This window comes from Talaromyces proteolyticus (genome assembly GCF_021365285.1).
Source record: "Talaromyces proteolyticus strain PMI_201 chromosome Unknown BGW36scaffold_4, whole genome shotgun sequence".
Lineage (NCBI taxonomy): Eukaryota > Fungi > Ascomycota > Eurotiomycetes > Eurotiales > Trichocomaceae > Talaromyces > Talaromyces proteolyticus.
In genome coordinates, this window is record NW_025764280.1 from 2,906,388 (window position 1) to 2,934,131 (window position 27,744).

The 27,744-nt window shown below is 48.6% G+C and overlaps 11 protein-coding genes across 11 annotated transcripts; 5 read left to right on the top strand and 6 right to left on the bottom strand.

Annotated features, from left to right (window-relative positions):
• The first annotated feature begins 493 nt into the window (after nucleotides 1–493).
• BGW36DRAFT_375595 (uncharacterized protein) lies at nucleotides 494–1,881 on the top strand. The gene is made up of 2 exons (XM_046215787.1): nucleotides 494–1,243; nucleotides 1,306–1,881. The coding sequence occupies exons 1-2, from the start codon at nucleotides 759–761 to the stop codon at nucleotides 1,661–1,663; spliced, it is 843 nt and encodes a 280-aa protein (XP_046074825.1). The 5' UTR covers nucleotides 494–758; the 3' UTR covers nucleotides 1,664–1,881.
• On the bottom strand, nucleotides 1,882–3,402 carry BGW36DRAFT_339100 (pyridine nucleotide-disulfide oxidoreductase-domain-containing protein; the record flags this gene model as incomplete). Its single annotated transcript, XM_046213028.1, has 3 exons — nucleotides 1,882–2,876; nucleotides 2,934–3,171; nucleotides 3,236–3,402. The coding sequence occupies 3 exons, from the start codon at nucleotides 3,400–3,402 to the stop codon at nucleotides 2,097–2,099; spliced, it is 1,185 nt and encodes a 394-aa protein (XP_046074826.1). The 3' UTR covers nucleotides 1,882–2,096.
• Nucleotides 3,403–5,536: 2,134 nt separating this feature from the next.
• Nucleotides 5,537–9,079, top strand: BGW36DRAFT_339102 (putative C2H2 finger domain protein; the record flags this gene model as incomplete). Its single annotated transcript, XM_046213029.1, has 2 exons — nucleotides 5,537–5,877; nucleotides 5,953–9,079. 2 exons carry the CDS (start codon nucleotides 5,537–5,539, stop codon nucleotides 9,077–9,079), a joined length of 3,468 nt encoding a protein of 1,155 aa, XP_046074827.1.
• Nucleotides 9,080–10,333: 1,254 nt separating this feature from the next.
• On the top strand, nucleotides 10,334–13,196 carry BGW36DRAFT_448101 (uncharacterized protein; the record flags this gene model as incomplete). The annotated part of the gene is made up of 5 exons (XM_046221747.1): nucleotides 10,334–10,920; nucleotides 10,974–11,237; nucleotides 11,295–12,020; nucleotides 12,173–12,974; nucleotides 13,023–13,196. The coding sequence occupies 5 exons, from the start codon at nucleotides 10,334–10,336 to the stop codon at nucleotides 13,128–13,130; spliced, it is 2,487 nt and encodes an 828-aa protein (XP_046074828.1). The 3' UTR covers nucleotides 13,131–13,196.
• Nucleotides 13,197–13,304: 108 nt separating this feature from the next.
• Nucleotides 13,305–14,738, bottom strand: BGW36DRAFT_425918 (YjeF domain protein; the record flags this gene model as incomplete). Its single annotated transcript, XM_046220186.1, has 6 exons — nucleotides 13,305–14,189; nucleotides 14,261–14,293; nucleotides 14,354–14,364; nucleotides 14,419–14,465; nucleotides 14,543–14,582; nucleotides 14,648–14,738. The coding sequence occupies 6 exons, from the start codon at nucleotides 14,736–14,738 to the stop codon at nucleotides 13,305–13,307; spliced, it is 1,107 nt and encodes a 368-aa protein (XP_046074829.1).
• Nucleotides 14,739–15,225: 487 nt separating this feature from the next.
• BGW36DRAFT_339107 (uncharacterized protein) lies at nucleotides 15,226–16,548 on the bottom strand (the record flags this gene model as incomplete). Its single annotated transcript, XM_046213030.1, has 2 exons — nucleotides 16,253–16,548; nucleotides 15,226–16,197 (listed from the first exon to the last, which is right to left on the bottom strand). The coding sequence occupies exons 1-2, from the start codon at nucleotides 16,256–16,258 to the stop codon at nucleotides 15,226–15,228; spliced, it is 978 nt and encodes a 325-aa protein (XP_046074830.1). The 5' UTR covers nucleotides 16,259–16,548.
• A 160-nt stretch (nucleotides 16,549–16,708) lies between these two features.
• BGW36DRAFT_375622 (60s acidic ribosomal protein-domain-containing protein) lies at nucleotides 16,709–17,737 on the top strand. Its single transcript, XM_046215788.1, has 3 exons — nucleotides 16,709–16,869; nucleotides 16,953–17,124; nucleotides 17,183–17,737. The coding sequence occupies exons 2-3, from the start codon at nucleotides 16,966–16,968 to the stop codon at nucleotides 17,357–17,359; spliced, it is 336 nt and encodes a 111-aa protein (XP_046074831.1). The 5' UTR covers nucleotides 16,709–16,869; nucleotides 16,953–16,965; the 3' UTR covers nucleotides 17,360–17,737.
• A 195-nt stretch (nucleotides 17,738–17,932) lies between these two features.
• BGW36DRAFT_425921 (putative 40S ribosomal protein S15) lies at nucleotides 17,933–18,809 on the top strand (the record flags this gene model as incomplete). The annotated part of the gene is made up of 5 exons (XM_046220187.1): nucleotides 17,933–17,950; nucleotides 18,044–18,062; nucleotides 18,208–18,265; nucleotides 18,378–18,674; nucleotides 18,740–18,809. The coding sequence occupies 5 exons, from the start codon at nucleotides 17,933–17,935 to the stop codon at nucleotides 18,807–18,809; spliced, it is 462 nt and encodes a 153-aa protein (XP_046074832.1).
• A 357-nt stretch (nucleotides 18,810–19,166) lies between these two features.
• BGW36DRAFT_425922 (uncharacterized protein) lies at nucleotides 19,167–20,782 on the bottom strand (the record flags this gene model as incomplete). Its single annotated transcript, XM_046220188.1, has 3 exons — nucleotides 19,167–20,096; nucleotides 20,147–20,452; nucleotides 20,513–20,782. The coding sequence occupies 3 exons, from the start codon at nucleotides 20,780–20,782 to the stop codon at nucleotides 19,167–19,169; spliced, it is 1,506 nt and encodes a 501-aa protein (XP_046074833.1).
• Nucleotides 20,783–21,447: 665 nt separating this feature from the next.
• On the bottom strand, nucleotides 21,448–25,090 carry BGW36DRAFT_291512 (large subunit of carbamoyl-phosphate synthase; the record flags this gene model as incomplete). Its single annotated transcript, XM_046210843.1, has 3 exons — nucleotides 21,448–21,555; nucleotides 21,612–24,667; nucleotides 24,733–25,090. The coding sequence occupies 3 exons, from the start codon at nucleotides 25,088–25,090 to the stop codon at nucleotides 21,448–21,450; spliced, it is 3,522 nt and encodes a 1,173-aa protein (XP_046074834.1).
• Nucleotides 25,091–25,737: 647 nt separating this feature from the next.
• BGW36DRAFT_375633 (uncharacterized protein) lies at nucleotides 25,738–27,531 on the bottom strand. Its single transcript, XM_046215789.1, has one exon. The coding sequence runs from the start codon at nucleotides 27,474–27,476 to the stop codon at nucleotides 25,869–25,871; it is 1,608 nt and encodes a 535-aa protein (XP_046074835.1). The 5' UTR covers nucleotides 27,477–27,531; the 3' UTR covers nucleotides 25,738–25,868.
• Nucleotides 27,532–27,744: the final 213 nt, after the last annotated feature.

The following is a 27,744-nucleotide window of genomic DNA, read 5'->3' on the forward strand; positions in this document are numbered from 1 at the left end:
CCGCACTGTTAGGGCTCCAGAATGGATGGGAAGCAGGATGTATGCTGGACGAGTGGGATACAAGCTTTTTCCTGACTAGGGGACTGGGCTTGTTGCGCAGGAAACGGCAGAAGAAACACGAAAGGTGGTGCAATTGTGGTGGAAGCAGCAGGTCCAAGAGGCTATCCATTTTGTAAGAAGCAGGACTCAGTGGCATGCGGGTAACAAAGATGGCCAAATTCATGAGACATTAAAGTCGGCAAGGCGGCGGTCGTCGATGAGCGAGATACTGGCGACTCTTGAAGAATTCAATTTTGGGCTTGGATTAGAACCTGTGTAGATCACAAGGAGGATCCACTTTTTAATTCTTGTTTCAGATTCATACAAAGCCCCAATCCCTGGTCTTTTCCTTATTGGTTAATTAATGGACTTGCCTGTGATCAGGAATCATCTCCTAGTAATACGCATTCCATAGCGTCATTGTGGAGGTATTTATACTTATTTGAGAGTGATACACAATTTAGCCGTCGGCCCTAGTCCGACAGCGGAGCTCATTGTCCATACATATGTCAGCAGCAGACTTGAAGACACCAACTAGACCAATGAGAACTACAAATTACCTTTGCTAACAGAATATGACTAACCTCTCAAGTGTCACCGTGATCCTCCCCTCAGTACATATATATGTACCGTACTATATCATCGACATTCTACACGCCGCCAGCAACCCATCCGAGCTGCACTCCAACTAAGCACAACAACCCTCTATCACCAACAACATGTCCGAATTAGGCAATGCCGAGTACACGCTCTACTCCTCGCCCTTCTCCCTCTACTCCATGATGGCGCGACACACCGCTCTCCTCGGGCCTACAACCCACGGCGCGAAGCCACCAAAAAGCATCACGCTTCACTTCATCAACCACCGCGACGACGAGAATCTCAGCGAGGCCTACCTCAAAGTAAACCCCAAGGGCCAGGTACCCGCCATGACCGGCAACGTCCTTGCGCATCCACTTACCGACAGCCACTCCATCTCGCTCCACCTCGCCGAGAACCACTACCCGGCTATGCTGCCGCCCCAACATGCCGCTGTCATCAGGGACCTTCTTGCGCGCTTCCATGCCATCCCCGGCTTGGCTCTCAGCAACAAGAACCCCACCCCGCAGATGATACAGTATAACCCGTCCCCCGTCGACGATATCCTCAAGCGGACAGATATCAGCCCCGAGTACCGCAAGCTCCTTGAGGCCAAGCTCGAATTGTACATCTACCCCTCTCATCATCAGCCTTGATACCCAATACCCCTCACTGACTCGCTCCCAGTCACAACAAGATCAACGGCGTAGCTTTCAAGCCGGCCAACGTCGCCAAAGCACGCGCAGAGCTGCAGGCCATTCTCGCCGAGGTCGTAGAGCAGCGTAGGCAGAGCGGTGCGTCGGAGAGCGAGGGGGAATGGACGTTTGGCAGCAAGGTAGGCCCAACTGTGCTGGACAGCCATCTGATTCCGGTCGTACTGCGCTGTGTTGAGGTCGATAATAGCGAGCTTGTGCCCCAGGAACTGCAGCGATGGGCGGATGTTGTCAAGGCTACGAGTCCTGTGTGGCAGAAGGTGCTGCAGGGTAGGCCAACGAGGTATGATCCTTCGATGGGCCCGCTCGTGGCGGATATGCAGTCACTGTGAGCTATACAAGACAAGACGTCAGCCTGGGCTGTAGGGTGGATGCAATGTCTCGATGTGGGAAGCGCCGTAGACAATTCAGAGCTGGCTGTAGTCCTAACGATGGATATAAATTGATTGGTATAATATTATATCTTATACTAAAATTGAAAACATATTTAGCTATGGTATAAATGTGAGGCATTTTATTATCACATTCCTTAAAATAGCGTCATAGAACACGCTACTCAGTGCTGGCAATCGATAGTCACAAAAGTCTGGAGACTAGGCATTTAAACACAGGCCATAGGTTTATGCGCCAGTAAACTCCCCTTTACCAGATGATCTCAGCTTGATGAATATATGGTTACGAAGGAATCCATGTTTTCAATTGATATCAACGGCTAGTGACAATATATTAAACGCCATGTCTCATAATAATAACAAGTCGAATACCTCAAACCCACTGCGGCGCCACCCTCTTCAAAAACTTCATAAACTTGAAAAAGCCGACTGCATGCTCAACATTACCCAATGGATCCACCACTCTCTCCGGAAACGCAATCCCAGCTCCATGCAAGCCCGGGACCACTTCCCCCTGCCCATCCACAAACCCGCCGAATTGCGAGTCCCATTCTAGCTTATTATTCAATGACAGCTTTCCATTTCTGGTAAGCGTTGGGAGGGGGTCCGTCTTGTACCCGATTGCGTAGACGATGTGTGTACATGCCGGAAACTCTCGTTCGTACGCGGCTGCTTCCTTGTTGTTGCTAGTGTCGATTTTCTCGATAAAACGTCCTGCCGCGGAACTGGGCAGACGCGAATCTTCCAGCTGTTCGCGAGCAAATTGGGCGGCTTGCCCTTTGAGACCGGTGTTGTCGCGCAGGATCCAACCGTCCATGAACTCGGCGTATCGGAGCGGGTGGCGGGTGAACCACTTGATGCGTAGGTTTGGGTGAGTTGTGCGGGCAAGGTCAAAGAGGTTCAAGAGGGCTAGAATGGCGCTGTGCGATGCACCGATGACAGCGACAGTGGTGGCTTCATTCCTGGGTATCTGCTCGTACAGAACACTGGGCTTCAGAACAGTGTCCAGGTCGAGTGGCTCCATGGACAGTCCAGATATTGGCAGTGCCGGGCTGGATGGTGACGAGCCGGTGCAGAGAATGAGTCGAGGTGTTATCACCTCGATATTTGAGGAAGGGTCCTGCAGTCTGATATTGACAGCCCAGTTTGATGTCTGAGAATTACATTAATTAATACGTATTCAGGTCAGCCGGGAATACTGAGCGCTTACTTTCTCCTTCAAATCGGCAGCAACAACGGTGCCACGGTACTGGGATACTTGGTCTAAATTGAGCAGTCCATCTGTCAAGGCTCTGCACATGTCCGCCGCATAATGCAGGGAGCATGTATCGCCTTGTTCCAGCTTGTTCATTACCGTAAAGGCATTAGGCGTCGGTGTTTTCTGAATAATGTTGCGGAACGGCTGTGCGCCAGTAGCAAATGCCTGGAAAAATGATACTTTGGTGTTGCTGGAATATTGCATGAGCCCATACCCCCTTCCTTCACCTAACGATTCAGGGCCCAGAGGCATACCTAGGAACCTCACGATATTTCCTGTTCACCCTTCCGCCATCAAATGACGGGTCGACCCAGGCGATTTTGGTGAGACCCAATTCCAGTAAATTTCCAAGCGCTGCCACGCCGGCTGGGCCAGCTCCTACCACGACAGCGGCGTACCTGGGCGAAATGGCTCGGCTCATGGCGTCTGTTCGAAAAGAAATGCTAGATAAGGCGCAGGGAGAGAGAGTCAAGGAACAACAGAGAATATATAAAAACTGCCAAAATTATATTTGAATAGCTATAGACCGTCGGCTATAATAATAATGACAAAAGGGGGCGTGGTGCAGTCGCTGTGATGACAGAAAATGTCTCAACAGAACCGGAGGGTCACTTGGGCGAGATAAAAGGCGGGTGAGGAAGCCCCTCCGCGCAATCGCCCGATAGAATTGACTGCACTGCCGGCGCCGAGCACGATAGAGTCGCTCACGATGACACAAGCCAGGATCCATATTGTCTCTTTCCGCCCTAACCATAGTCCGTCTCTTGGATCGTGTCTGTCGCAGTCCAGCCCTGAATTCTCAGACACGCAAAGCTCATCGCATGTATTCTTCTGCAATTCGCTATTCACTATTCATTTCGAGGGCTTTGGTCCTTCCGCTTCATTATGCGTGCCTGAGGCCCCACTGCGGCCGACAAGGACCTTCGCAGACAGCGCAGCCAGGCGGTCGCTTTGCGTCGGAAGCATCTCTGATCATGTGCCGGGCTGTTCGGCCGAGAAAATCAAGGCTAGAGCGGTGGGAGCCGCCGTCCGCAAAATGCGCTTCTCACCACGTCGACATGAAGGCCACAACGGGGGGGTTGTTTTGTGCCGGGAGCTGTAGAGGTTAGTGAGGTTAGCGGCAGAATATGAGATTCTGGGATTTTGCAAGGTCGAAAGAGCGCAGCAGGGCAGCTCTGCTCGTCCTTATACCTTTTGGGCTGGCCCGTCGAGTCCCGATTGGGATTAGCGCGGATGGCGTGATCGAGTTGATTCTGAACTGCTGCCTTGGTGCCTGAGGCTGCTCTCCACGCTATGCAAACACTGCAAACATACGAATATATAAACATGTAAACATGTAGACAGACTCTACAAGAATGCCACTGTTAGACCATAACCATCATCGATCACGTTATTATCGCAAACTATTTAGCATATTGACAAAGAGCGGTGTCGAGGATACGGGCAGCCTGCACAGCCTCAGAGCGAGTCAGCCTCGCTCCAGCCGCACCAGCCACAGCAGCCACACCTCCCAGTAGTGTACATGATGTCATGCGTGATTGGCGGACACATGGAGAGAATACACCTCTTCAGCTGTTGTTTGTCTCAACGCGATAACAACGCTCGGCCTGGTTTGCCCTGAGTCTGACGTCTAGGGAGAAAAAGCAAACAATGCGTAGCCTCCGCCATACGAAGAGACAGCAGCTGAACTCACGGCAGCCAATGGCTGATATAGGGGCCAGCCTGGCAGACAAGGCATGCGTACAAGGCACCCTCAGACTGCAAACCACGCAAACAGCTAAGAGCAAACAACTTATCAGCCGCATTGACTGGCCAATCACGGGCCCCGGGCTGGGCCGCTGTCCAATGCCAGGCAGGAATTAACCGCCCAGCCCGGAGCAGCAGCGGCAGGAGCCATTCCAGTACCAGAGTATGCCTATTGTGCCTGCTGTCCCTGCTGCCATCTCGTCAGGCTCATTCTCTCCTTTCCTCTGCTTCAGCCTCGTCGTATGCGATTCTTAATTGTTGCTCTTCTCCTCACTCACTGTACATCTAGATATCCTTCACCGCCACACCTGATCCCCCAGCCTCTTTGCATCTTTCGCATGCACCAAGACTGCCGTGATTCGGCTTGTTATCGAACTAGGCGCACGCTACCAGACTAGCTGCTACGACGTAATACTTGCTGCTACGTACCCTCTCGTCTTCCTCTTCTCCCCGCTGTGGCTTTAAAATACCGTGAGCCACGCTGGATTCAACTCAATTCGTACCAAGATTCTCATCGCTGTTGTTCTTGGTAGCATCGAGCCCGTTCGTCTGATCGATCCACTATCAACAATCCGCGCCGTGTCTCTTCTCCCCGCTCCCGCTTCAGTCCTATCTTATCCGTCCCCGCGTGCCGCTGTGGGATGGCGATGCGAGTGCAGTGAATGCAAATCCTGCCCTTTCCATCAGCGTCGTCGACACAGCCTTGTGCCGAGGCCATTCGCTGCTGTTGCTGCCTCTGCCGTAGGCCGTAAGGCTGACTACTCTCCATATATACATTGCACCCGAAATCACGGAATCCATCGTCGGCCATGGCGAGATCGAATAGTTCCTCTCGTGACCGGCTCTCTCTTCCACAATCCGCATTCAAAACCGAGGCGATCGAAGACCCTTACCTGTCAGGTCCCTCTGACTTGGACGAATTCTCCTTCGATCAGCATACATCCGACGGATCGTTACACCAAGGCCCTGCCAGCCGCTTCTCGCCTGTGTCACCACCAACCGTCGAGCGAATACCAAATCAGTCAATGCAGAACTATGAATACGGCGACAATTCCTTTGACCCGTCTAATCTCTTTGACTACGATCTATCCGGCGCTTCGGATCCGGGCATTCTCAGCAGTGTCACCACTTCACCAGGCGATGGTCTATTGTTAAGCTCCAACGGCGACGGCGGACATATTACGTCTGATCTAGCTAGTATAGACCACAGCATCGATTCCTTAAGTGGCATCTACCCACTTCACCCTCAGAGTACAGAGGGGCACCAACTATCATCATTACAATCGCTTGCGGAGGCGACCTTGTCTTCGGCTTTCCCAAGCATGGACAATCAGCACCAGGACTTTGTAGCGACAGACTCGACAAATAGCCATCAACCTCCTAGGCTAAATATCTCGTCATCTACCGATAACATGGATAAACTCAGCGTCAACCCGACACCTACATCGGTGAAGTCGCAAAGTCCAATGGTAAAAGTATCTACGTACTCCCGAGGCGATTCTCCAACAAGAGATGAGAATCAATGGGAAAGTCGTCGAGGCAGTCGCTCATCCATTCATTTGTCCCCAAGTTTGGAATCCAATGAAGAACACGCAACGTACAACGATGACAATAACCAATCCCATTCCAGTCACGGATTAAATGCTTCACGGGCTGAGGATGGTTCATGGCATCGGAATCCAGCAACTGGGCAGGCAGGTCTGGATCCTTCCGTGCGAGGCAACGATTTCGTTCCTAGCCCAAAAGATATGGAAGAGGAGCGTCAGCGTGCTGAGAGGAATGTTGATATCGAGATCTGGTCAGCATCTGTATCCGCCGCCAACAGCGATGCAGGCGATGACTATGGCTTTTCGTATCAACATTCTCGCGGAAGACCCCGATCAGTCAGTGCCATTGAAACGCGCCACGATTACTTCAGTATCATGCAACCTGACAACTCTAACATCCCTGGGCCTGGTCAGCTAATTCACGAATCCGACCCTGGGAGTGACTTCGAAACGGGATCTGATGATTCTCAGCCTGGATCATCAAAGGGGCTTCCTTCCCTGGAATCGTACCTTGAAGATGAGCCACTGGCTCGTCAATTCATTCGCCGTTACCCGTGGAAGGACTATGCCCAGTTTCCCCTGCCTGTTGCCACAAAATCACAGCCAGATAGTTCGCGAGCCGCGATGCAACTATACGATGACCTTGCCAAAGAATTTGAGACTGCTTCTCGTGTGGCCACATGGGGTACAAAACGATTGAATGATACTGAAGTCAACAATTTGCTGGAGTCTGATGGCTTTCTCAAGAATTTATCCATTAGTAGCAAAAGCACTCTTCTAAAACTCTTGCCCAAGAGAAGCATCAGTACCTCCAAGCACAAAAGACGACACTCCCAAGCAGGGTCGCGGCAATCCAGCTTTGAAGCTGAGCCCCAGGAGCAAGACAGTAAAAAAGATAGCATGGCTGGGTCAAGATTGTCTCGGCGATCGAGCTTGAATCGACCAAAATCTCCCACTGGTGTTATGGCGGCCGCTTTTTACGCCGGCCAAATGGCTGCTAGTATTGGCGGTCACGGTTCTCTTTCGACTACTCCTACTGTTTCTGGAAAAGGAAATCTTAGCCCGGCTACCATTATGGATCGCTTCAGGATGCGAAGCAGGAGCGAAGGCTCACACGCTGCACCTAATCTACAGGAATTAAACATACCCAAACCACGGCCATCTGTTGCACAGGTGCCTTCGCCCGTCGCAAAACTAAATACTCCTGTAGACGGGGATGAGGCTGATGAGGACGATGATGATTCGATGGATGATAAAGGTCTTCACATGGACCTGACTCCCTCGCAAGAGAAAGTTATACCTACTCCGGAAGGTTTCAAAAGACAAATCTCTACGTTGAATCCCCGCTTAGAGCCAGCATTGGTAGAGCGGTTCGCTGCCGAGCAATTGCTTCGTTACAGAAAGTTGATTGAAAATAAAAAAAGGCATGTTGCAGCGGTCAAAAAGGGAAATTGCAGCGCTCGTCATCGTTGCTTTGCGTCCGGAGGGGGGGCAGAGATTCTTCCCCCTAGAGAAAATGCTAAAGACCCCAACGCAACGCGTTGTCAATTTCAAATACCAGGATATGAGGCTAGCGATGAGGAGAGTAACACATTTATTGATGGGGTCATTACTCCCGCTGGATTTCCAACGGGCATTCCACTTCCTCCAGTCAAGAAACTGCCTGCCGAATTCGAATGCACTCTGTGTTTCAAGGTGAAAAAATTCCAGAAACCATCCGACTGGACAAAACATGTTCATGAAGATATTCTGCCGTTTACTTGTACTTTCCCTAACTGCGGTGAACCCAAGTCGTTCAAACGCAAGGCTGACTGGGTGCGGCATGAAACCGAGCGCCATCGACAGCTGGAATGGTGGGCTTGTAATATGGCCGACTGTGACCACAAGTGCTATCGTAAGGACAACTTTGTTCAACACTTGGTTCGGGAACACAAACGACCTGAGCCAAAGACGAAAAAGGCAAAATCACCCGCTGTAGGCGCTGTTGAGAGCGATCCGGAGATTGCAAGGCTATGGAAACAGGTGGATGAATGTCACAAGGAAACCAGAAAGTCGCCCGAAGATGAGCCTTGTCGATTCTGTGGGAATATCTGCAATGACTGGAAGAAGCTCACAGTCCACCTTGCACGTCACATGGAGCAGATCGCGCTTCCAGTCCTAGCCTTGGTGGAAGAGAAGTCGTCTACGACAAAAAGCCACGCGAAAAAAGTAAGGACGCCTTCAGTCGCTTCGATCAGCCCATCAGCAGGTGCCGATGCATCAAATGTTCTTTCAAGTGATGTTAGTAACGCCGAGGCATCGATAAATAGCCCGATGATGGCGGGTCAAGCCTCATTCGACGCTAGCCAGAAAACCCAGCAATCTAGGCTCCATCTTAACCAAAGTCATATGTTATTAAGCCCGTCAGATGCTTCGGCAGGAACAACCTACCCTCCTCCATCACAGTATCCGGTCACGTCACCGGCTTATTTGAACCCTCATTATATCCCGGTTCATCGCAATTCAATGTCCTATCCTCCTCCTGCTAACGTCATGCCCGCGCGACAGCCGTCGTTTATTCCAGCGACTAATGGGCCTGGTCCCTACCAGTTGAGTATTCCTACGACTACGATCAATGAGTCACAACAGCTTTATTATTCCCCTACGGCAGAGAACATGCATATTTCCCAAGAGGGGATGTTCCCCACCATTTATGGCAACCCGCCAGCAATGGGCTACCAGATTTCGACCTCCCCTGAGGGAGACAATCTATCTGCACCTGCGTATATGACGCAAGATCACTCTCCCACTTACCCGTTTCAATGAATCATGTACGTTGTCACTTATTTCTGAGATACCCGGCCATCTGGCCACACTTTACCTATTTGAGCTGTCTCTAAGTCATGTTTGAGCGTCTTTAAGCCTCTCATTAAGTTGTCATTTTTGAGCCTTATTACTTTTGGAAGTAGTCAAGAGCGTTTGGATTTCAATGTACTATCAGCTATTTTTAACCCGATGTGTGGCATTTATTGGAGTGGGTTGCAAGATTCTCAATTAGACGAGCAGGGTTTATAGTCCGGATTATTGGATTTTCATTGATGCTGCCGGTATCAGCGCCCGGCTTTTTGTGCATGCAGCCGCGAACAACAAGAATCAGATTATTGGACGAGGTATTGCCTACGAGGCTGTGTAGCAGGCAAATGCAATAAACATCCATACCGACGTGTACAGTGGTGTCGCACTGCCTGCAGGCCGCAATACGCCGGCTCAGCCATCTCCGCCGACGCGCCAATCAGCGCGCCAACTGATGCCTAGTTCACCCAACTGGGGCCTCTCACTGAAGCTAAGGGTTTAACACCCTTCACCCGACTAATGCATGTTTCGCGCCTATTATTGGTACAGAAAGAATGATGTGCACCTGTAACTGCACACTCGGCCTCCTGTCACAGCCCCCTGTGGATTTATTCGACCACTGTACGCCATTCGCATTGTCTGCCCGGATTTGGTGGGACCAAGTCAGCATGGATTCATGGAACAACTCTCTTCTGGAACTGAGCTTCATATGCATCTAGAATGTTCATCCAGTAAGGGCCTTAGCATGCAGTGGGGCAAGGCAAGTCATATCGCGAGATGACATTACATCAACAACTGTCTCTCCTTTCGAGCAAGGCCATTCCGATGCTATTCCCTGGTCACATTCCTGTTCTTTCTTTTTCTTCCTCTTTTTTCTTTTTTCTTTTCTTTTTTCCTCCTTTTATTGTTCTGTGTTCCTGTGCTGGCTAAAAACCTGTAATATACCTGCGTTATTGAGAGTATTCATAAACAAGATTACCATGATTAACCCTGATTTCTTCTCAACTCGGTTTGCATATCTGTGTCTTTGTCTATCAGCCTTTTCAGACATCTAGTTTCTGTTCAATAAGCCAAAATCCTTTGCTTACTTCTGGTATGGGGTCTCGAGTAAGATTATATAGATCAGTCATACTGACATTGATGCAGTTCCATAACTCAACACAACCATAACTCAAGAAGCAAATCAGTGGACTGAGTATGCTCAACTAACACAGTACCGGCCCTACAATGGCAACAAAGAAAACCAGATTCGACGAACGAAGCTGGACTGCACCGCAGCGCTGGCCACTCTTTCACGCAGAAGTCTTTGATCTGAAGCTCGAGAAGGACCCTTCTTATATGCATCTCAGTAGCCAACCCTCTCCTTCATCTTCCATCACGACTACCTCTCCCCCATCCTTTGACTTGTGCTTACCTGACGTGAATCTTCACCGCCGATTCGACGTCTGGAATCACCTCCAACTCAACTCTCACATCCACCACATCCCGCATATCCCCCAGTCACAACTGTACAACCATGCATACTTGAAACTGCCCACCCAAAGCGGCCCCGATAACTTGGTACTACCTCGCCGGGCGTATGCTGATTCCGGATATGACAGCCGCACTAGCTGCGCCGATACGCAGTCCGTGTTCAGCTCGTCATTCGAATCAGCCCCAAGTCCGAGCGTTGCGTCCTCGTATAATCGATGGGGCGATGCTCCTTCTTCTAACCCTCATCAGCTGAATCCTGGATATACGGCATCGCAGCAGGCTGTAGAATCAGTAGTATGTAAATATTGTGGATGGCTAGGGAATACCCCTTCCGAGCGAAGGTCCGTCCTCCCCCCTTTCTTTTACATCTTAATATATCTATCTAATAATTTAGCAGAAAACATGAAGCCCGCCACGAAAAAACCTACCAATGCGAAGCGCTGACCTGTGCAGTGCGCTTCGGCACTAAAAATGATCTCGAAAGACACCGGAAAGCTGTGCATCGTAAAACCCCTCTATGTGGTCCGTCAGAGGTCTTCAGGTGTTTCGGTACAGACTGTAATTGTCCGCGGTGGAAGGAGTGGCCCAGATTCGATAATTTCAAGGCCCATCTTAAACGGATGCATAAAGATGAGGATGAGAATGAGTTAATACGATTGTATGTGCAATAAATCGTTGGTATCAAGTATTGAATTGCTGATAATGAGCTGTATAGGGCAAGGGAATGGTATGAGACGCGTAAGGAGGGGGATGTGGCAGAGTCGTCATCCTTCCCACCACCAGCAATTTCAGAGGGATGCATTGACGGGTCTAGATCCTTAGACATTATCAGTGATTTGCAAACTTCAAAAAATCCCTCAAAGGACCTGGAAATTTGCCCTGTTCTTCCAGAAGAGCTAGGTTTTGCATCAATCCAAAGACCAGGATCCGACGAAGCACTTCCTGGACATATTGAACAGTCCCAGACAACTGCAAAATTTTCAAACGGCACTGGAACGGAGCATTCCTATAATTCCCTATCAGATGTAAAATTACCAGGTGTGCAGACTGTGCTCAACTCAGCGGGCAATGAGGAAGACTCTATTTTAACCTCAACTCCGCCATGTGAGGAACAGAAAGGAGTGTTACCAAGCATGAGAACATTCGAGCGTGGAGTAGCACTTATGAAGGAGTTATATTTACACGAGGTCGCAAATAATCCAGAAGCACAGCAAAGCAGGGTATCATACATCAACAATCTTTCCAAGCATGAGAGAACCGTTCTGTTTGATGCTGCTGTGTCAAATATTATGAAATGGCAATTGTCTCAACATGGATCAGATGTAGTCCGCGCTACTGGGGAAGTAGATTCGGTTGGTCAATCTATATCTTCAGTGAAGAAAGATAAGGAGTACAGTTGCCAGGAGTGCGAGAAGAGTTTTCAGAGGAAATGCGAGCTTAAGTGCGAAAAAAACTGTTCATTGTCTTCTTCCTCCTTTTTCTTCTTCTTTTTTCTTATCTTTTCTCATATTCTGTCCCTCTATCGTCTTTCTTTTCTTTTTCCTTCATGTCGATACTCGAAAGTTGACCCGCTAGAAAACTAACAGTGTGTAGAAAACACAGGGCCAGACATCAAAAACCATTTGGATGCACATTCTCAGACTGTTACAAGAGTTTCGGCAGCAAAGCTGACTGGAAACGTCACGAGAACTCCCAGCATTTCCACCGCCAAAGTTTCCGGTGCTCATTACCTCGGGGTACACATCAGGAGTGTGCCAAACTCTATCTTCGGGAAGACGACTACAAAGACCATCTCACAAACGATCACGGCGTCGTAGACGCTCAAGACGTCAGCCATCAGGTTTCCAAAAACCGAATTGGGCGGAATGGTCAGTCCCAATATTGGTGTGGGTTCTGTCGCAAAATCAAGATTCTGCATAAAAAGGGCCTGGATGCATGGAACGAGAGATTCGATCATATCCACAAGGAACACTTTAATAACAATCAGAGAATCGAATATTGGCTTCCAGCAGGCGGTCATAAAGTGAAGGGTATTCTCAAGAAAGAGTATGAAGAGAAGAAAAGACTCGAGAAGAGGAAAAATAATCATCCCGCTGGATACAACAATCATGATGAACTCGGTAGTGAAGATAGCCAGTCTGTGAATGACTACTCCTCGTCTGCTGAAGATGCAGAGTCGCGTTCTATTCCACCTCGACACTCTTCTGTTGAGATAAGTGATAGTGACACGGACTATACATCGGATAAGGACGTATATCCTATCACTAGGGATGAGTTTCAGCTCATTCAGCAGCCAAAGAAAAGAAAAGCTGAAGTCCGTGTATCCGAGAGCCCTGAGCAGGAAAAGAGGAGCCGTACGGCAGCACAGCCAAATCAAGACGATAAAATCTTTTGTGTAAGTTTTGTACTTCTCAATCTATTGTTTGCTAATAGGTCTATTTAGTGTAAATGCAAGGATGGCCCTGTGCTTCGCTGGCACGGTATTTGTCCGTTGTGGGATTGTGCCCATGAATTCTGTCCTATGTGCAAGGTTGAGCGCGTAGAGTGCTAGCTTGATCGTGAAGCATCTAAGCCATGATAGTCCTCACTTGGCATATAATATCTAACTAGAACTCTTATATAAACACAAATTATCTAGTCAAAATCTTTTGACACTAGAATTGGAGATTCATCTATATGCAAATTTTATCTTACCAGTATACATGTACTTTGCATGTAAAGTACCTCACAGCTTCGACTGCTCCGGCTCCCCTATCAACTCCAGAAAAGCATCATGAACCTCATCCGTCAAATCACTCGCCTGCAAACTTCTCCCCTTCGCCTCAAACGCACGTCGTGAACAGTCTCTCGTCAACGCACTCCCCGCATACGCCGCCAACAAAAGCGTCGTGGTGGGCGACATTCTCCTCGTACTATCCTCCAACTCCGCGCGAATCTCCTCTTTACTCGCAGCTACCTTTCCCCCTCCCTTTTCCTTCTCCCCCGTCTCCCATAACTCATCATGATACGCCGCGCGCCACGCCAAAAAGGTCCCTAGCGTGCCCGTAAGCGTATCCCCCTGCCCGCCACTCCGCTTCAACCCGCCTCTGATATCTGAAACAATACTCGTAATCCCATTCGAAATCACATCCTTCTGCCCCTTCTGTATAATCGTAACGCCGCCCAACGCCCTCGCCAACCTCTCACACGCCTCCGACGCACGACTGGTCTGCTCATCCTCCGACCCCCCCTTTTCTTTCTGAATCCCGCTTGAGTCAACACCCTGCACACCCAATGCCTTCGCCAGCCGCGCAAATTCGACTACATTCGGCGTTAATATGCACCCCTTGTACCCTTTCACTAATTCTGGCTTCTGAGAAACAAGCAGCAGCCCATCGGCGTCGAGGACGAAGGGGACTGATCGGTTCCGTGCTTCCTTCATGACTTCTTCGACGACCGTCTGTGTTACCCCGTCCCGCCCAAGACCTGGCCCGATCACGAGAACGTGTAGACGCGGGAGCATCTCGAGAATCGGGCTAGCGAGGGTTGCTGGGGAGGAGTCGGAGGGGGCTGTTACGCTGCTGGCGAGGATGGGGTGGACCATTAGGTTGGGGGAGTAGGCTTTGATGACCTGGGTTGGTCAGCGGTAGAAATATACTCGGCAAGATTGTTTATTCTGTCTTAGATTTGAGAGGGGCGTACTGGAGCAGCAGACTTTTCGCATATGACATGACTCTAAACCTCATGGTTCTTATTAGACTTGTTTAGAGTATATATATAAGATTTGCATCGTACCATATCACAGCCTAGTCTTACATTAGCCTAACAATATACCAAGAAAGTTGACCTCGCAAACATACCTAATCGCGCCGAAGCCATTGCCGAAAAATACGGTGCTCCCGTATAACTATTCAATCAAATTCGTATCAATCCGAATCTAGATATATCATGCATGATCTACAAAATATATTTTGACAGACTTACTCGGCACTTCCGCCGATGACAGCAACGCGTCCGAGTTGCCCTGCACATCAATCATTAGTACATATGTACTTAAACAAGATGTTTTTATTCTTGATAGGGAATTACCTTTGTGGAACTTTTCTAGCATTGGCGGAACCATCTTCTTCACCCGCGCAAGCAGAGTCGATGACGGGGTTGCAATGTGGATTGGCTCCATTGTGAGGGTGGGATGGATGTCAAAGCTTGTGAATTAAGATTATGGAAGTAGATGTAAATTCTTATTTTAGGTTTTTAAGAGAAAATATGACTGTTGCTCTGGTAATGCTGTATTATAAATGGTTGTATGTAGTTATAGCAAGGTGGGGGTGCAGCGCCCAATTGTGACAGGCGTGTGACGTCACTGGACTATTATTACATACAATCTATTATCATCCAGTGCACAACAATATTGGCCGGTAGGTGAGAATTGAGCAATAAATAAATATATATGCACAGCGGCGATGTAGTAATATGATATAAGCTATGTAGTTGATCCTATTAAGAAAAGGGAAATTCGTCTAACGTACGTACTCCTGTCTCCAACACGCTGAAATGCAATAAGAATGGTATCTCATCAAAACAATAGGCCTTACCGAATCAAAGACCGCACAAAGTGCTATGAAGAGCTATGGAAATGAAATGGGTTCAACTGTGCAATGTGTCGACTATCGTCGTGATCTCGCCAAAGCAGCCAATTTCTGCTTCCTCTCAAGTTTCGCTTTCTTCGCTTCTGTCTCCTGTCGCATGTCTTCTGCGTCTTCCTTTTCTGCAGTTCGCAACGCTACGAATTCCTCTCTCTCCATATCCTCCAGTCCGGCTTCCATATCAGATGATTCGTCGGAGTAATAACCGTCGTAGTCATTATAGTAATCGCCTTCATCTTCCTCGTCAGTCCCCATATATTCATCACGTCGAGGAGCTCGGTGACGGTCACGGCCGCCTTCTCTATGCCGTGGCGCCAAGCCAGCTGTGCCTTTGTAGGCAGGTTGGGTCGGGCGGGAAGTCCCTTTGTATGTATTCTCATCAACTTCTCGTCGCTTTGTAGAAGTCTCAGCGCCAGACTTGTCGGAACTGGATTTAACACCGAGCTTTGTTGACGTAGAGCCCGAAATAGACTTTTTTCCTGATCGTCTTGCCTCTTTCTCCTTAGCCATAGCCTCCTCTATGCGTTTTTTCTTCTCTGACTTGCTAAGCTTTTCTTTAGGCAGAGCTGCCTGGTGTTTCAAAACGCCGACCTTCGGCGCTTCTTTCTGCACTGCTTTCGCCTTTGCCATTAAATCCGCAAAGGAGCCCTTTGGTGGAGGCTTCGATGGTGGCGCAGGTGCGGCAGGTTTAGCAGTAGTAGGGCGGGCATCGCTGGCAGGAATCTTCGGGCGAGGTCTTGAGGCTATTGCATTGGTCGAAGATGGCGGTGGTTTGTCGGGTCGTCGTAAAGTTGCTTCAGCTTTACGTTTCGTACCCGCCGATATATTATTAGGGCGAATAGGAGCTGTTGACGGCGGCGTAGGTTTCCTCGAATCTATATTCTGAGTTGGTTTAGATGTGATGGATGTCACAGGAGCAGCCGGTCGAGTTTCTGGAACTGGTGCCACGGATGGCCTTCCTGTATCGATGGAGGAAAGGATGGAGTTGAGGAACTGAGCAGTGTTAGATTTAGAATTGTTGGTATTCGAGGTTTCACATAGCACTTACACTCATATTGTCGAATAGGTGACCAAAAGTTATAGTAGGAAAGACTTCGAAACCCACATCAAACTAGGTTATGATCGCCGCAACCAAATCGTGAGAGGGGGGGTCTTCATGGTTTCCAACTTAAAGAGCGAGAATTTCGCAATGCGAGCGACTATCAGCACCTCACAAGACAGAAAACTGGTCAAAGAGAAGCCGAATGTAAAGGTCTTTAGAGCATAATTTTAACCTGTATGGTGTTCCGACGACAGGCTCGATGTCATGGAAGGCCAGCCTGGACGACAGGAAGTGGGCTGTGGACGAGACCATCGAGACAAACAAGTCGCAGATAATTAGTGACTCTTCTAGAATAAGAGTCACGTGCCGTATCCGCAACCACAATAGGAAGGCGGTGAGATTTGGCGACACAAGCCACAACAGGGCCTGCCGGAGCCTCGCTTAGAAGCCCAGCACCAGCCACAGGTGCTGGGCCGTCGCACTTTTTCTTTTGTGGGCTAAACCAGTTTCTCATTCGATCTTCATCAACGATCAATTCAACAATAACCTCGAACTTGACGTTTCAGTCTCCGCCCAATTTGCGGTTAAATCGATTGACTCTCTTGTTCTTTCCAAAGTCTACCGTATGTTGCTGCAATAAACGTACCCCTACCGTGCATGGTTGTGCATGATTTCTGCTACTCTGTGCTTACTGGACTGTTTATAGAACAACATTCAAAATGAAGCACCTCGCAGCTTACCTCCTCCTTGGCCTTGCTGGCAACACCAGCCCCTCTGCCTCTGACATCAAGGGCGTTCTTGAGTCTGTCGGTATCGATGCTGATGAGGAACGCCTTGAGAAGCTCCTCTCCGAACTCGACGGCAAGGACATCCAAGAGGTATGTCGACCTTCACAAAGATTTCAACACGTATATAGCTAACTGGTAATTTGCACAGCTCATTGCTGAGGGTTCCACTAAGCTCGCTTCCGTTCCCAGCGGTGGCGCTGGTGGTGGTGCTGCCGCTGCTGCTGGCGGTGCTGCCGCTGGTGATGCTGCTGCCCCTGCTGAGGAGAAGAAGGAAGAGGAGGAAGAGGTGTCCGACGAGGACATGGGTTTCGGTCTTTTCGACTAAACAAATTGCGTTCGATCGGTTCACGAAACAAAACGAAAAGCAAAAGTGTTGGGAGGAGCATACTGGGGACAGATTATGGAGTTATACTTCAGCTGGTCAGATCTTGTCGGCATTCAAGGAATTTGTCGATCTACAGCTTATCTTAATGGATTTACGATCATACGTATACGTTATGTGACCTAGCTAGCCTGTCAATCCAGGAGCTTTTTCTGCATTAAGATCTATTCAAATGAGTAAACTTGTAAATTTAAGTAGCTGTAAATCTCAAATCTCGGTCAACCATGTTAAATACTAGAAATAAATAGCAGTCTAGAATCTATAAATCGAATTTATTCAGCCTGATACAAGGAGGATATGCCGATTCATGTTGTTTCCAAAAACAGCCTAGCGCATAATGATAGGGCTCATAACCTAAACCAGTCGCTTAGCCGGAAACCCACCCTTCAAACTTGAAGCCCGCCAGCAAAGGATCCCGCGACCGACGAACTTCAGCGCCCTCGACAAACCTTTCCCCCTTCGCTTTTCGATAATCGTCTGTCGGAAAGCGCCCAGAGGAAAAACCCAACCGCGAAAATGGCTGACCAGGAATACGTGAGTTACATCCCACTTTTCAAGTCGCTATAAAGCGTGCAGTCTGCGATGCACATGGTATCTACAGAAAGACTAACATACCTATTTGCACAGAACGCCGAGGAGGCTGCCGGTACGTGTTTCCAACTCTTCGACTCTGTCTACGATATCCAGAATTGCCAATTATGAAATGGCGATGTATTTTTTGATGGTTATTGGGGTGGAAGGGTTGAGATGGATGCGAATGGATCAATAACTGATACGATTATCCTTAACAGAGCTCAAGAAGAAGCGCCAGTTCCGCAAATTTTCCTACCGGGGTATCGAGCTTGAGCAGTACGTTTACCACTTTTCTTATCACGATGGAAATGGATTGGAATGTTATGTTTTGATATATTCAATTCATCGCATGTATACGGTTAAGGATGGTTTTAACGCCTTACAACAGACTTCTCGACCTCTCCTCAGAGCAGCTCCGTGATGTCGTTCACGCCCGTGCCCGCCGTCGGTTCAACCGCGGCTTGAAGCGCAAGCCCATGGGTCTTATCAAGAAGCTCCGCAAGGCCAAGCAGGAGGCCAAGCCCAACGAGAAGCCCGACCTCGTCAAGACGCACCTCCGTGACATGATTGTCGTCCCTGAGATGATCGGTTCCGTCATCGGCATCTACTCTGGCAAGGAGTTCAACCAGGTTGAGATCAAGCCTGAGATGGTTGGCCACTACCTGGGAGAGTTCTCCATCTCATAGTACGTTATTCCATTGTCTCGGATCTGAAGTAATAAAAATGATCTCGACGCTAACAACCGTACAGCAAGCCCGTCAAGCACGGTAGACCCGGTATCGGTGCTACCCACTCTTCCCGTTTCATTCCTCTTAAGTAAATTCAAAAATACCAGAGCGCTTGTATGTCGACTTGTTTTTCATTTGTTCTGGAAACATGGAATGGGTTGTTGGCTTGCTTCTTAGTTTTTCATGTCATATACTCATGAAATGAAATGGACCTGATGCATGAAAGAAGCATGAACCTGACTTTCAGTAATTGAAGTCATCAGAGTCTTTCGGTTTGTCAGATCGAGAGAAATATAAGATTAATTACAACACTCCTCCTTTGCGTAAGGATACGGTTAGATGACGCTTTCACTCATTCTTCTTCGAATTATCATACTGCTGCAAAGTCCAAGCGTGACGTAACGTCTAACATATTCAAGATTATGGCCAAAGCTAAAGTGGCATCCGCTCTACATCGTAATTGCAGCATTTCCCTTCTCACGCTCTTGCTTCAACACATGCTCTGCAAGTGCATCCACCTTCTTCCACTCCTCATCAAACAAACTCGCCATTTGGTCCGCTTTAAACCCAGCAGATATGAACAAGCGACTAACCTGCTGATACTGCTCTTTAACAACGGTTTGAAACCCCGGCGAAGTGCACGCTTCTCGTTCGCCTCTGACCAACCAAACAAGAGCCGCCCATGTGATAAGAGCAGTATTGATCCCGAATTTCCGGAATGGACCATCTGGTCTCCCCGGTCCAGATTCCTCGGATACGTAAACCCCTAGTTTGGCCAACGTCCACGCATGTAGTCTTCGCACCGGGCTGTTTTCGTTCGGATAGACGAATGGATCGACTCTGAGGTAGCGTATCATGGTATGAACGAGAGCTTCTTCGAACCGTCGCGCTGAGAGTAAAACCAAAATGAGCTCGTCGCGAAGAGATACGTATGGCTGCTTCGTGATTGGACATGCAAATGTGCTCAGCAGGGTCCTAATACCCTGTTCGTATTTCTTGACTGCCTCATCGTAATCCTCTAGTTTGGAAGCTGATTCAATGAGCTCCTTGGTTTTGTTCTCGGCGTGTTCAATAGATGCTCTCTCTCCAACCGGGGTTTTTTCCTCTTCCGTGCATTTCGGGCAGTTGCAGTTGAAAAAATACCGTTCTGCGAGCTCTTTTCGGCGCGTGTTCACGGAATATGTCGTGTCGATGTATGAAACGTAGATTTGTTCGTCCTTCTTGATAGGACGGGACGCCTTGATGAAGATCTTGTCGGCTTCGTAGGAAACAACTGCATTGTAATCACAGCTATGATTAATCAGGGCCGCGTAGGGGTGAAGGAACAAACCAATGCGGTCATAAAAAGGCGTGGCAAGATTAAACGCATTGATATCGAGCTATATGCCTCTATTAGCCTGTACACCGAACACCTCATCATAAAACCTACTCTTGCGATATACAACGCGATCTGCTCTTCACTGAGCTCCACGCCAGAAAACTCCTTCACAGCTTTTGCCGACAGCAAGATATTATTCTCCCATCGGTCCTTATGTGACCCCGTCAGCATATCTTGCCGGTGACTACCGAGGGCGAGAAAGCGCTGAAATTCGTCATCACTGTACTTCTTGCTGCGATGACGAAGAATCACCCTCAGCACCGCTCTTGCGTGGTTCGGCATAATGTTTGGGTACAATTTGGAGAAGATGGGGCATTCCAGCGAGTGAGCGAATCTCCAATCTTTCAATTGACAGCTCTGAGATACGGGTTAGTCGATAAAGTTGGTTTTATATACTTGGGGGAATTGCAGGTGGACCTTGTTACAATATCGAACGACTTTACAACGGGTACAAGCTTTTAAATCGGCCGATGCGGTTTCTGGGTTTAAGAGCTGTCTGGTGCCGTAGCATCCGGCGCATGTGTCGTGTAAACGAGGGGTGTCGAGGACTATGACAAAAGGTTTGTCGGTTCGTAGGACCTCTCCGCCATTCTCGATGTCAGCGGTTGCGAATAGCCCATTGCCCATGGAATCGCCAGTAGGACGGGTGACTGTCTTGATGTGTAGCTCTGCTGTATTGGAAGACATTCTGATGGTTTATTTCAGGGCATATATGATGCGTAAATTAAATAAAAGAAGGTCGGGGGTGTATGGTAGACATCGAGTTCCGAGATAGTGCTTGCGACCGGGTAGATGACCGTTAATTTTTCTGTAGGGGGGTTTTCAAATTATATTTCAGTCCTAGAGCTGATGATTAGAATCAGATATCCATGTATATGTAGAACTGATAATACATGAAAGCATACTAGCGCGATGTGTGTGTTGAAAGTATGTGTGAAGTTGACATCAAGTTTTTGTGGGGCAGACATCCAGGTCAATAAACATATAAAATTCAAAGTTCTACATATACTGATAATACCGAAATATTCCAATAAAATTCAGATATGCTAAATAAATATTTGGTATTAACTAACAAAGAAGCTTACGGGTACAAACTAACAACACAAACTCGTGCTAATTCAGACAGAAGACCAAAAAATATAGTATTTACGCTACTATCTGCTATCCGACTCCTTTATACTCCCTCCACAAGAAACACGAGTAATTCCGAAGGAAATTGTATTGCAAAAAAACTGCAATAGGACAAACTTTTTCTTCCTCTCACATCAAATGGTTAGATAATGGACTAATGAGAGCGGTGAGTGGTGATGGATATAATCTTTTACGTCGCCGATTAATTGTCTTGTCTTTCCTTACATCATGGTAGTACCAGCAAAGTCAGACCAGCTGCGGACTTCGGATGGAATGCCTTCTGGGCGGGGGAGCTTCTCGTTCATGCATTGTGAGAAGAGAAGGGCGGTCTAAATATTCATATTAGTATTGATATATACTTGTGGGAAACTTGGTAATCAATCACCTTAGGCTCCATAAAGAGAGGGACACCGAAATCGACGGCGTTTCGTCTCATAACATAGTCCTCGTCAAGAAGAGTCTTGCCTCGGCGTTTGGCGAGATTAAAGACACCACGGATGTCGTATTTCTGGAATACCTCACGTAGAGCTCGCTTGTCTTCCTTGGGGAATTCGATGACTTCGATGTTGACGGGGTTCGTAGATTTGCTTTCCAGTTGAGCCTTGACTTCGGGGCTGGCAGCGTAGAATTTGTAATTCAGGGGCTGCAAGTAATCGACGATCTGGGATAGGGTGTCGGTGTAGTCACCACCGAACAAAAGACCCTCACCAACTTCTGGGAGTCTGAAGTTCATGGTAGACTGCAGGGAAGCCCAGTAAGCCTCGATAAGATCTTTGCCAAAGCAGGCAATTTCACCGGTACTGGCCATCTCGACGCCAAGGAAGGGGTCGGCACCAGCAAGGCGAGTCCAGCTGAATTGAGGAACCTTGGTAGCGACATAGTCGCGCTTTTGGGCCATAAGATCAACCGGTTCGGGAACATCACGGCCAACAAGGGCCTTGGTTGCGACGTCGATGAAGTTGGTGCCAAGAACCTTGCTGACGAAGGGGTAAGAGCGAGAAGCACGAAGATTGCATTCGATGACCTTCAGGAATGGCTCGCCACCTTCGGGGTTGTCGGCCTTGATGATTTGCATGTTGAAAGGACCGGTGATGTTCCACGCCTTTGCAACCTTCTCTGCGATCTCCTTGACACGGGCCATGACAGGCTCCTCAAGCGATACTGGAGGCAGGACAAGAGTGGCATCGCCAGAGTGCACTCCGGCATTTTCAACGTGCTCACTGACTGCGTGCAGAATCAATTTTCCGTTGGATCCAACAGCATCAACGTCAATTTCTTGGGCACCCTCAATGAATTTGGTGATAACAACTGGGTGATCGGGAGAGACAGCGCTGGCATTGAGAAGCTTCTCCTTTAGTTCATCCTGGCTGTAGATAACACTCATAGCAGCACCGGAAAGAACGTAACTGGGCCGAACAAGGACGGGATATCCAACCTTCTCTGCGAAGGTCTCGGCTTCAGACACGGAAGTAAGCTCACTCCAAGCAGGTTGGTCAACTCCAATGCTGTCCAAGATCTGGGAGAACTTGTGACGGTCCTCAGCCTTGTCGATATCGGCAGGGTCAGTACCAAGGATGTGAGCACCACCTTTCTCTTGCAAGCGAAGAGCGATGTTCTGAGGCAGCTGACCGCCGACAGATACGACAACGCCACTGGCGTTCTCAAGCTCATATATGTCCATGACACGTTCGTAGCTGAGTTCTTCGAAGTACAATTTATCAGCAGTGTCGAAATCGGTCGAGTAAGTTTCTGGGTTGTAGTTGATCATCACCGTCTTCTTACCCATGTTTCTCAAGGACAGGGTAGCATTGACAGCACACCAATCAAACTCGACGGAGCTACCAATTCGGTAGACACCGCTACCAAGAATAATAGTACCATGGTCGTCGAAAGTCACATCGTGAGAGGTAGCATTGTAGGTGGTGTAGAGGTAGTTTGTATCGGCAGGGAATTCAGCAGCGAGAGTATCAATTTTCTTGACCCAAGGGCGAATGCCAAAGCTTAGACGACGAGCACGAACATCATCCTCTGTTGAACCAACGCACATGGCAATCTGCTTATCGGAGAAACCAAGCTTCTTGGACTTCATCAGCATCTCCTTCTTCAGGCCAAAAAGGCTACCAATTTCCTTTAGTTCGTTCTGGCAGTCCACAATGTTCTGAAGCTTGTATAAGAACCACTTATCAATCTTAGTGAGCTCATGCACCTTGTCAACTGAATAGTTCTCGTGAATCATGGCTTGACCGACGGCCAACCAACGACGGTCCGTAGGGTTCTTAAGGGTATCATCGAGGTTCTCGAAATGGTCCCCTTGGAAGCCAACGAATCTAGGATCAACCTGACGAATGGCCTTTTGGAATGATTCCTCAAAAGTACGACCGATAGCCATAACCTCGCCGACCGATTTCATGGCACTTCCGATGTCCCGCTTTACATGCTGGAACTTGCTCAAGTCCCAGCGGGGGATCTTGGTGACAATGTAATCCAAACTAGGTTCAAAGTTGGCAGTAGTTGTCTTGGTGACGGCATTTGGCAGTTCAGGAAGTGAGTGACCTAGACCAATCTTGGCTGCAGTGTAGGCCAAAGGATAACCAGTTGCCTTGGAGGCCAATGCTGAAGAACGAGAGAGACGAGCATTGACCTCGATAACTCGGTAGTCTAAACCATCTGGTTGCAAGGCGTACTGGACGTTACACTCTCCGACAACGCCAAGATGACGTACAATCTTAATAGCGGCAGTACGGAGCATATGGTATTCCTCGTCAGAAAGAGTTTGACTGGGAGCAACGACAATACTGTCTCCAGTGTGGATTCCAAGAGGATCAAAATTTTCCATGTTGCAAACTGTAATGCAGTTGTTGTTGGCATCACGAACCACTTCATACTCAACTTCCTTCCAGCCCTTCAGTGACTTCTCGACCAAAATTTGAGGCGCGAGACTGAGAGATCGCGAAGACAGATTCTTCAATTCTTCCCGGCTGGAAGCGAAACCGGAGCCGAGACCACCAAGAGCATAAGCCGAACGAACAATGATGGGATATCCGATCTTATCGGCGGCGTCCAATGCTTCATCCACTGTGTTACAAGCAATTGATTCAGCAATTGGAATCTCGATCTCGTTCAAGGCCTTGGAAAAGAGATCACGATCTTCACTAGTCTCGAGCGTTCTGACACTGGTTCCCAGAACCTTGACTTTATACCGATCAAAGATTCCCATACGATTCATCTGCACACCGAGATTGAGCGCAGTCTGGCCGCCAAAGCTCAGGAAAATACCATCGGGTTGCTCTCGCTCGATCACGTGAGTCACGTACTCGGGGGTAACCGGTAAGTAATATACTTGGTCGGCCAATTTATGATCGGTTTGAATGGTAGCAATATTAGGATTGATCAGGACGGACTTCACGCCGGCTTCCTTGAGAGCCTTCAATGCTTGGGATCCTATAGTCGAGAAAAGTCATGAGTCACGACTATTCAGCTTCGGGTAGTAAGTTCAGTGTACATACCAGAGTAATCGAACTCTCCAGCCTGTCCAATGCTCAGACCACCACTACCAATCACCAAAACCTTCTTGACATCGACGAGATCAGCGGAGTTTTTGATGGCTCCGCTGGCGAGATAGGAGTGGGCGGAGGGAGCAGCCTGGGGCTCGGTGGCTAATCGGTGCAAGCAGCTAGAAAACAGCCGCAATTGCTGCGAGTGCAGCACCGAGGCAGTCTGCTGTTTTAGCCGGAGGCTCGAAGCAGCTGATCGCGAGGCATTGAACGTTGAAAAGGAGCGGAGAGCAACTGGGCGAGATTCAACCAGGCATCGTTGCCGCAACAAAGAGGCAGCCTGCTGCCCACAGCGAGCAGAAAGAGCCATTGCGCAAGGCGCAAACTACGAGAAACTTTCCGTCGCAGTTTTGAGTGGAGACCGAGGGTCAATTGTCAATTGAGCTCACGCGAATGCCGGTGGCTGGCGAAAAGAATCCTGATCCGGAGGGAATATCCTAATTGCCCTTTCTCCTCGCGCTCGCTCCACGTCCACGGCTGGGATTGTGGCGTAGATGAACCGAATGAAGAGGAGGGGAGGAGAGAACAGGAAGAGATGGAGTTCTCTATGAAGTGAAAAAGGATGGATGAGTCAATGGGGAAAGATTTGTTAGCAGCAGAGGATAAGAGCCCGCTCAGCCTCCGATAAGAGCTCCGGTGTGCGGACCCTAAGAAAAAATTCCCCAAATTTTTTGCGCTCCAGGAAGACTTTAGCGCGTCCCCTGGCCCTGTTATCTCTGCAGAAGCACTGTGATGTTCCGGCCTGTCAGACTCGCTGTATTGCTAGGATATAGGAAATAGAATATAATATATAGTATATAAGACATGATATGTACTTGATCATGCTGCCGACAATGTAACATGGAAGGAGCTCTGGGGAAGCCGCTGGCCAATCAGCGGGGTTGGCCGTAATATTCTTCACTATGATCTAAAGGATGTCAATTCTATAGTGTGCATGGATTTTATCATCAATAGTACGTTAAAAGACTGTTTGAAAACATATACATATCTTCCTACTGCTTGTTTGTAGGCAATGAGATGAGATAATTGGATGAAATGCGGATGGGTATAATTAATAGTATATGAGCAACATAATATCTAACTCCTACTCAGCCTTCAGAAAATCCAACGTTTCCATTCAATCGTGCCCACGGGTTTCCAGGTTGCTGATCATTCTTTTGACGTCTCCGGCGTGGCCGATGTGACTCGACTTCGCCGACCCAAATATCAGTCTCATTGCCTTCGTCCAAAGCCGTATCCTCAGCAGCCGCATTGTTCTCTTGGTTCAGCAAGCCGTACACCTGCTGCAGAGTCCTAGAGGCACTCTCACTCATGTCTAATCCATGCTCGATCCTCTGTTCCACATAATCACCTTCATGGGTGCTCGCCGCTTCGGACGCAAACGCCCAAGCCTGGGCTTTCTGCAACAGTTCGTCGGTTTGGTCTCCTTCTGTACGGTCGGTCCGGCCTCCAGCATTGTTGCTGATATGCTTGAATTTGGAATGGCGTGCTAGAATAGGGTATTCTGGCAGGAGATGGCTCTCGTGGCTTAGGCGCTCCAAGGCCTGTTTGAGATTTGTTTTCTCTTTGGACAATAAGCCAGTTAGATATGACCGCTGCAAAGCCAAGGATCTCTGAACCGTGGACCCAGGAAGGAGTAATTCAGATGCAGGCCCAAATAAGTCTATTGAATTCCAGACGGCTGTATTAGTAACAACGGGTTCTGACGGTCCCTTAGGACACCTTTCTGCAGCTGGCGTGGTGCTCTTTGTAGGCTGAGATACAAGCGACAATGCCTCGAGTAGTAACCTGCGCTCCTGGAGATATTTTGCATACTGCTCTCGAATTTCTCCCTTGCGTTCTTCAACGGCTTGCGAAGAAGCTGTATTTTTTTTTGGCGATTCTCCAAACTCAGCCGCCTCGCCCGAATTAGCCGTGACCAGTTTTTCTTCTACCCATTGTACCAGCTCATCTCGCACACACTGAAGTGCAATAACTCTTCGCGATGGATTATTTGAGACGTCTTCGGAAAGCTGCCGTGCCTTCAATTCTTTCAGCAAATTCTGTTCTCTGGCCAATTTTGCTTTGGCACGGAGCACCGTTCTTTCCAGCTTCGATATCAGAGCTTGGACTCCTTCGTTTGATTCTCGACTCGACCCCAGCCCGTTCCAAAAACTTTCGAGCTTTTCTTGATCGAGCAGGGTATTTTGCTGTTCTTCGTCCGCGACATAGCCATCCGGCTTGGTGGCTCCAGTAAGCCTTTTCAGAGAATTGTCGAAGAGACGTAACTTTTCGTACCGTCGGTCTTCTCGAATGGAGGATAAGTAGTCGTGCAGCGGCGGGGTATCATGGCCTTTTGTCGAAGTAAGGTTGTCCTGTGCTGGAGGTCTTCTGAAGGCAATACGGTTGGAGAGCTCGTCGTACTCTCTCCTCGCAGCAGCGTTTTCCTGTAAGGCTTTCAGGTATTCTTTCCTCACGCCGGTTAGATTGGATGGGACTCGCTTCACACTGGCGGAAGGGTCGATTGGGACGCCGAGCGAGACGTGCGAAGTGTCATTAGTGTTTGCGGGGGTGGTGACCTCATCGTCGCAGGCGGAGACGATGTGAGATTGTAAGTAGAGGGTCAAGGTTTGGCGGATTCGATGAACTTCCTGGCGACTTCGAATGTAGGGTAGTAGCGGTTTCGCCGAGGGTGGGATATTATTGTCGGTTGACATGGCGGTCTATGTTTTGTTCTACTCTGCCCGTTGTTGACGATTTCCCCGATTGAGGATCGTAGCCTTATGTAATCAGAACCGTTGAAAATTGGAGATCGCAACAGATTCTACAATTTTTTACAATAATAATCCATAGTATTAATGTTATCAATATTAAGAGTGTTCATGCACCTCTGATGTGATTTTGCATCTAGTTCTTATTGCACGGTAGACATGCAGCGAAATTATCAATTTTGGGGGGAATAGATCACTCTCTGCAGATGGATTG

Excerpts from the sequence above, each read along its gene's own strand:
- BGW36DRAFT_375622 (XM_046215788.1), top strand. The coding sequence starts at position 16,966 with ATGAAGCACCTCGCAGCTTACCTCCTCCTTGGCCTTGCTGGCAACACC. Across the intron at positions 17,125-17,182 it reads ACGGCAAGGACATCCAAGAG|CTCATTGCTGAGGGTTCCAC; the intron begins GTATGTCGACCT and ends TAATTTGCACAG.
- BGW36DRAFT_375633 (XM_046215789.1), bottom strand. The coding sequence starts at position 27,476 with ATGTCAACCGACAATAATATCCCACCCTCGGCGAAACCGCTACTACCC.
- BGW36DRAFT_375595 (XM_046215787.1), top strand. The coding sequence starts at position 759 with ATGTCCGAATTAGGCAATGCCGAGTACACGCTCTACTCCTCGCCCTTC. Across the intron at positions 1,244-1,305 it reads CTTGAGGCCAAGCTCGAATT|TCACAACAAGATCAACGGCG; the intron begins GTACATCTACCC and ends ACTCGCTCCCAG.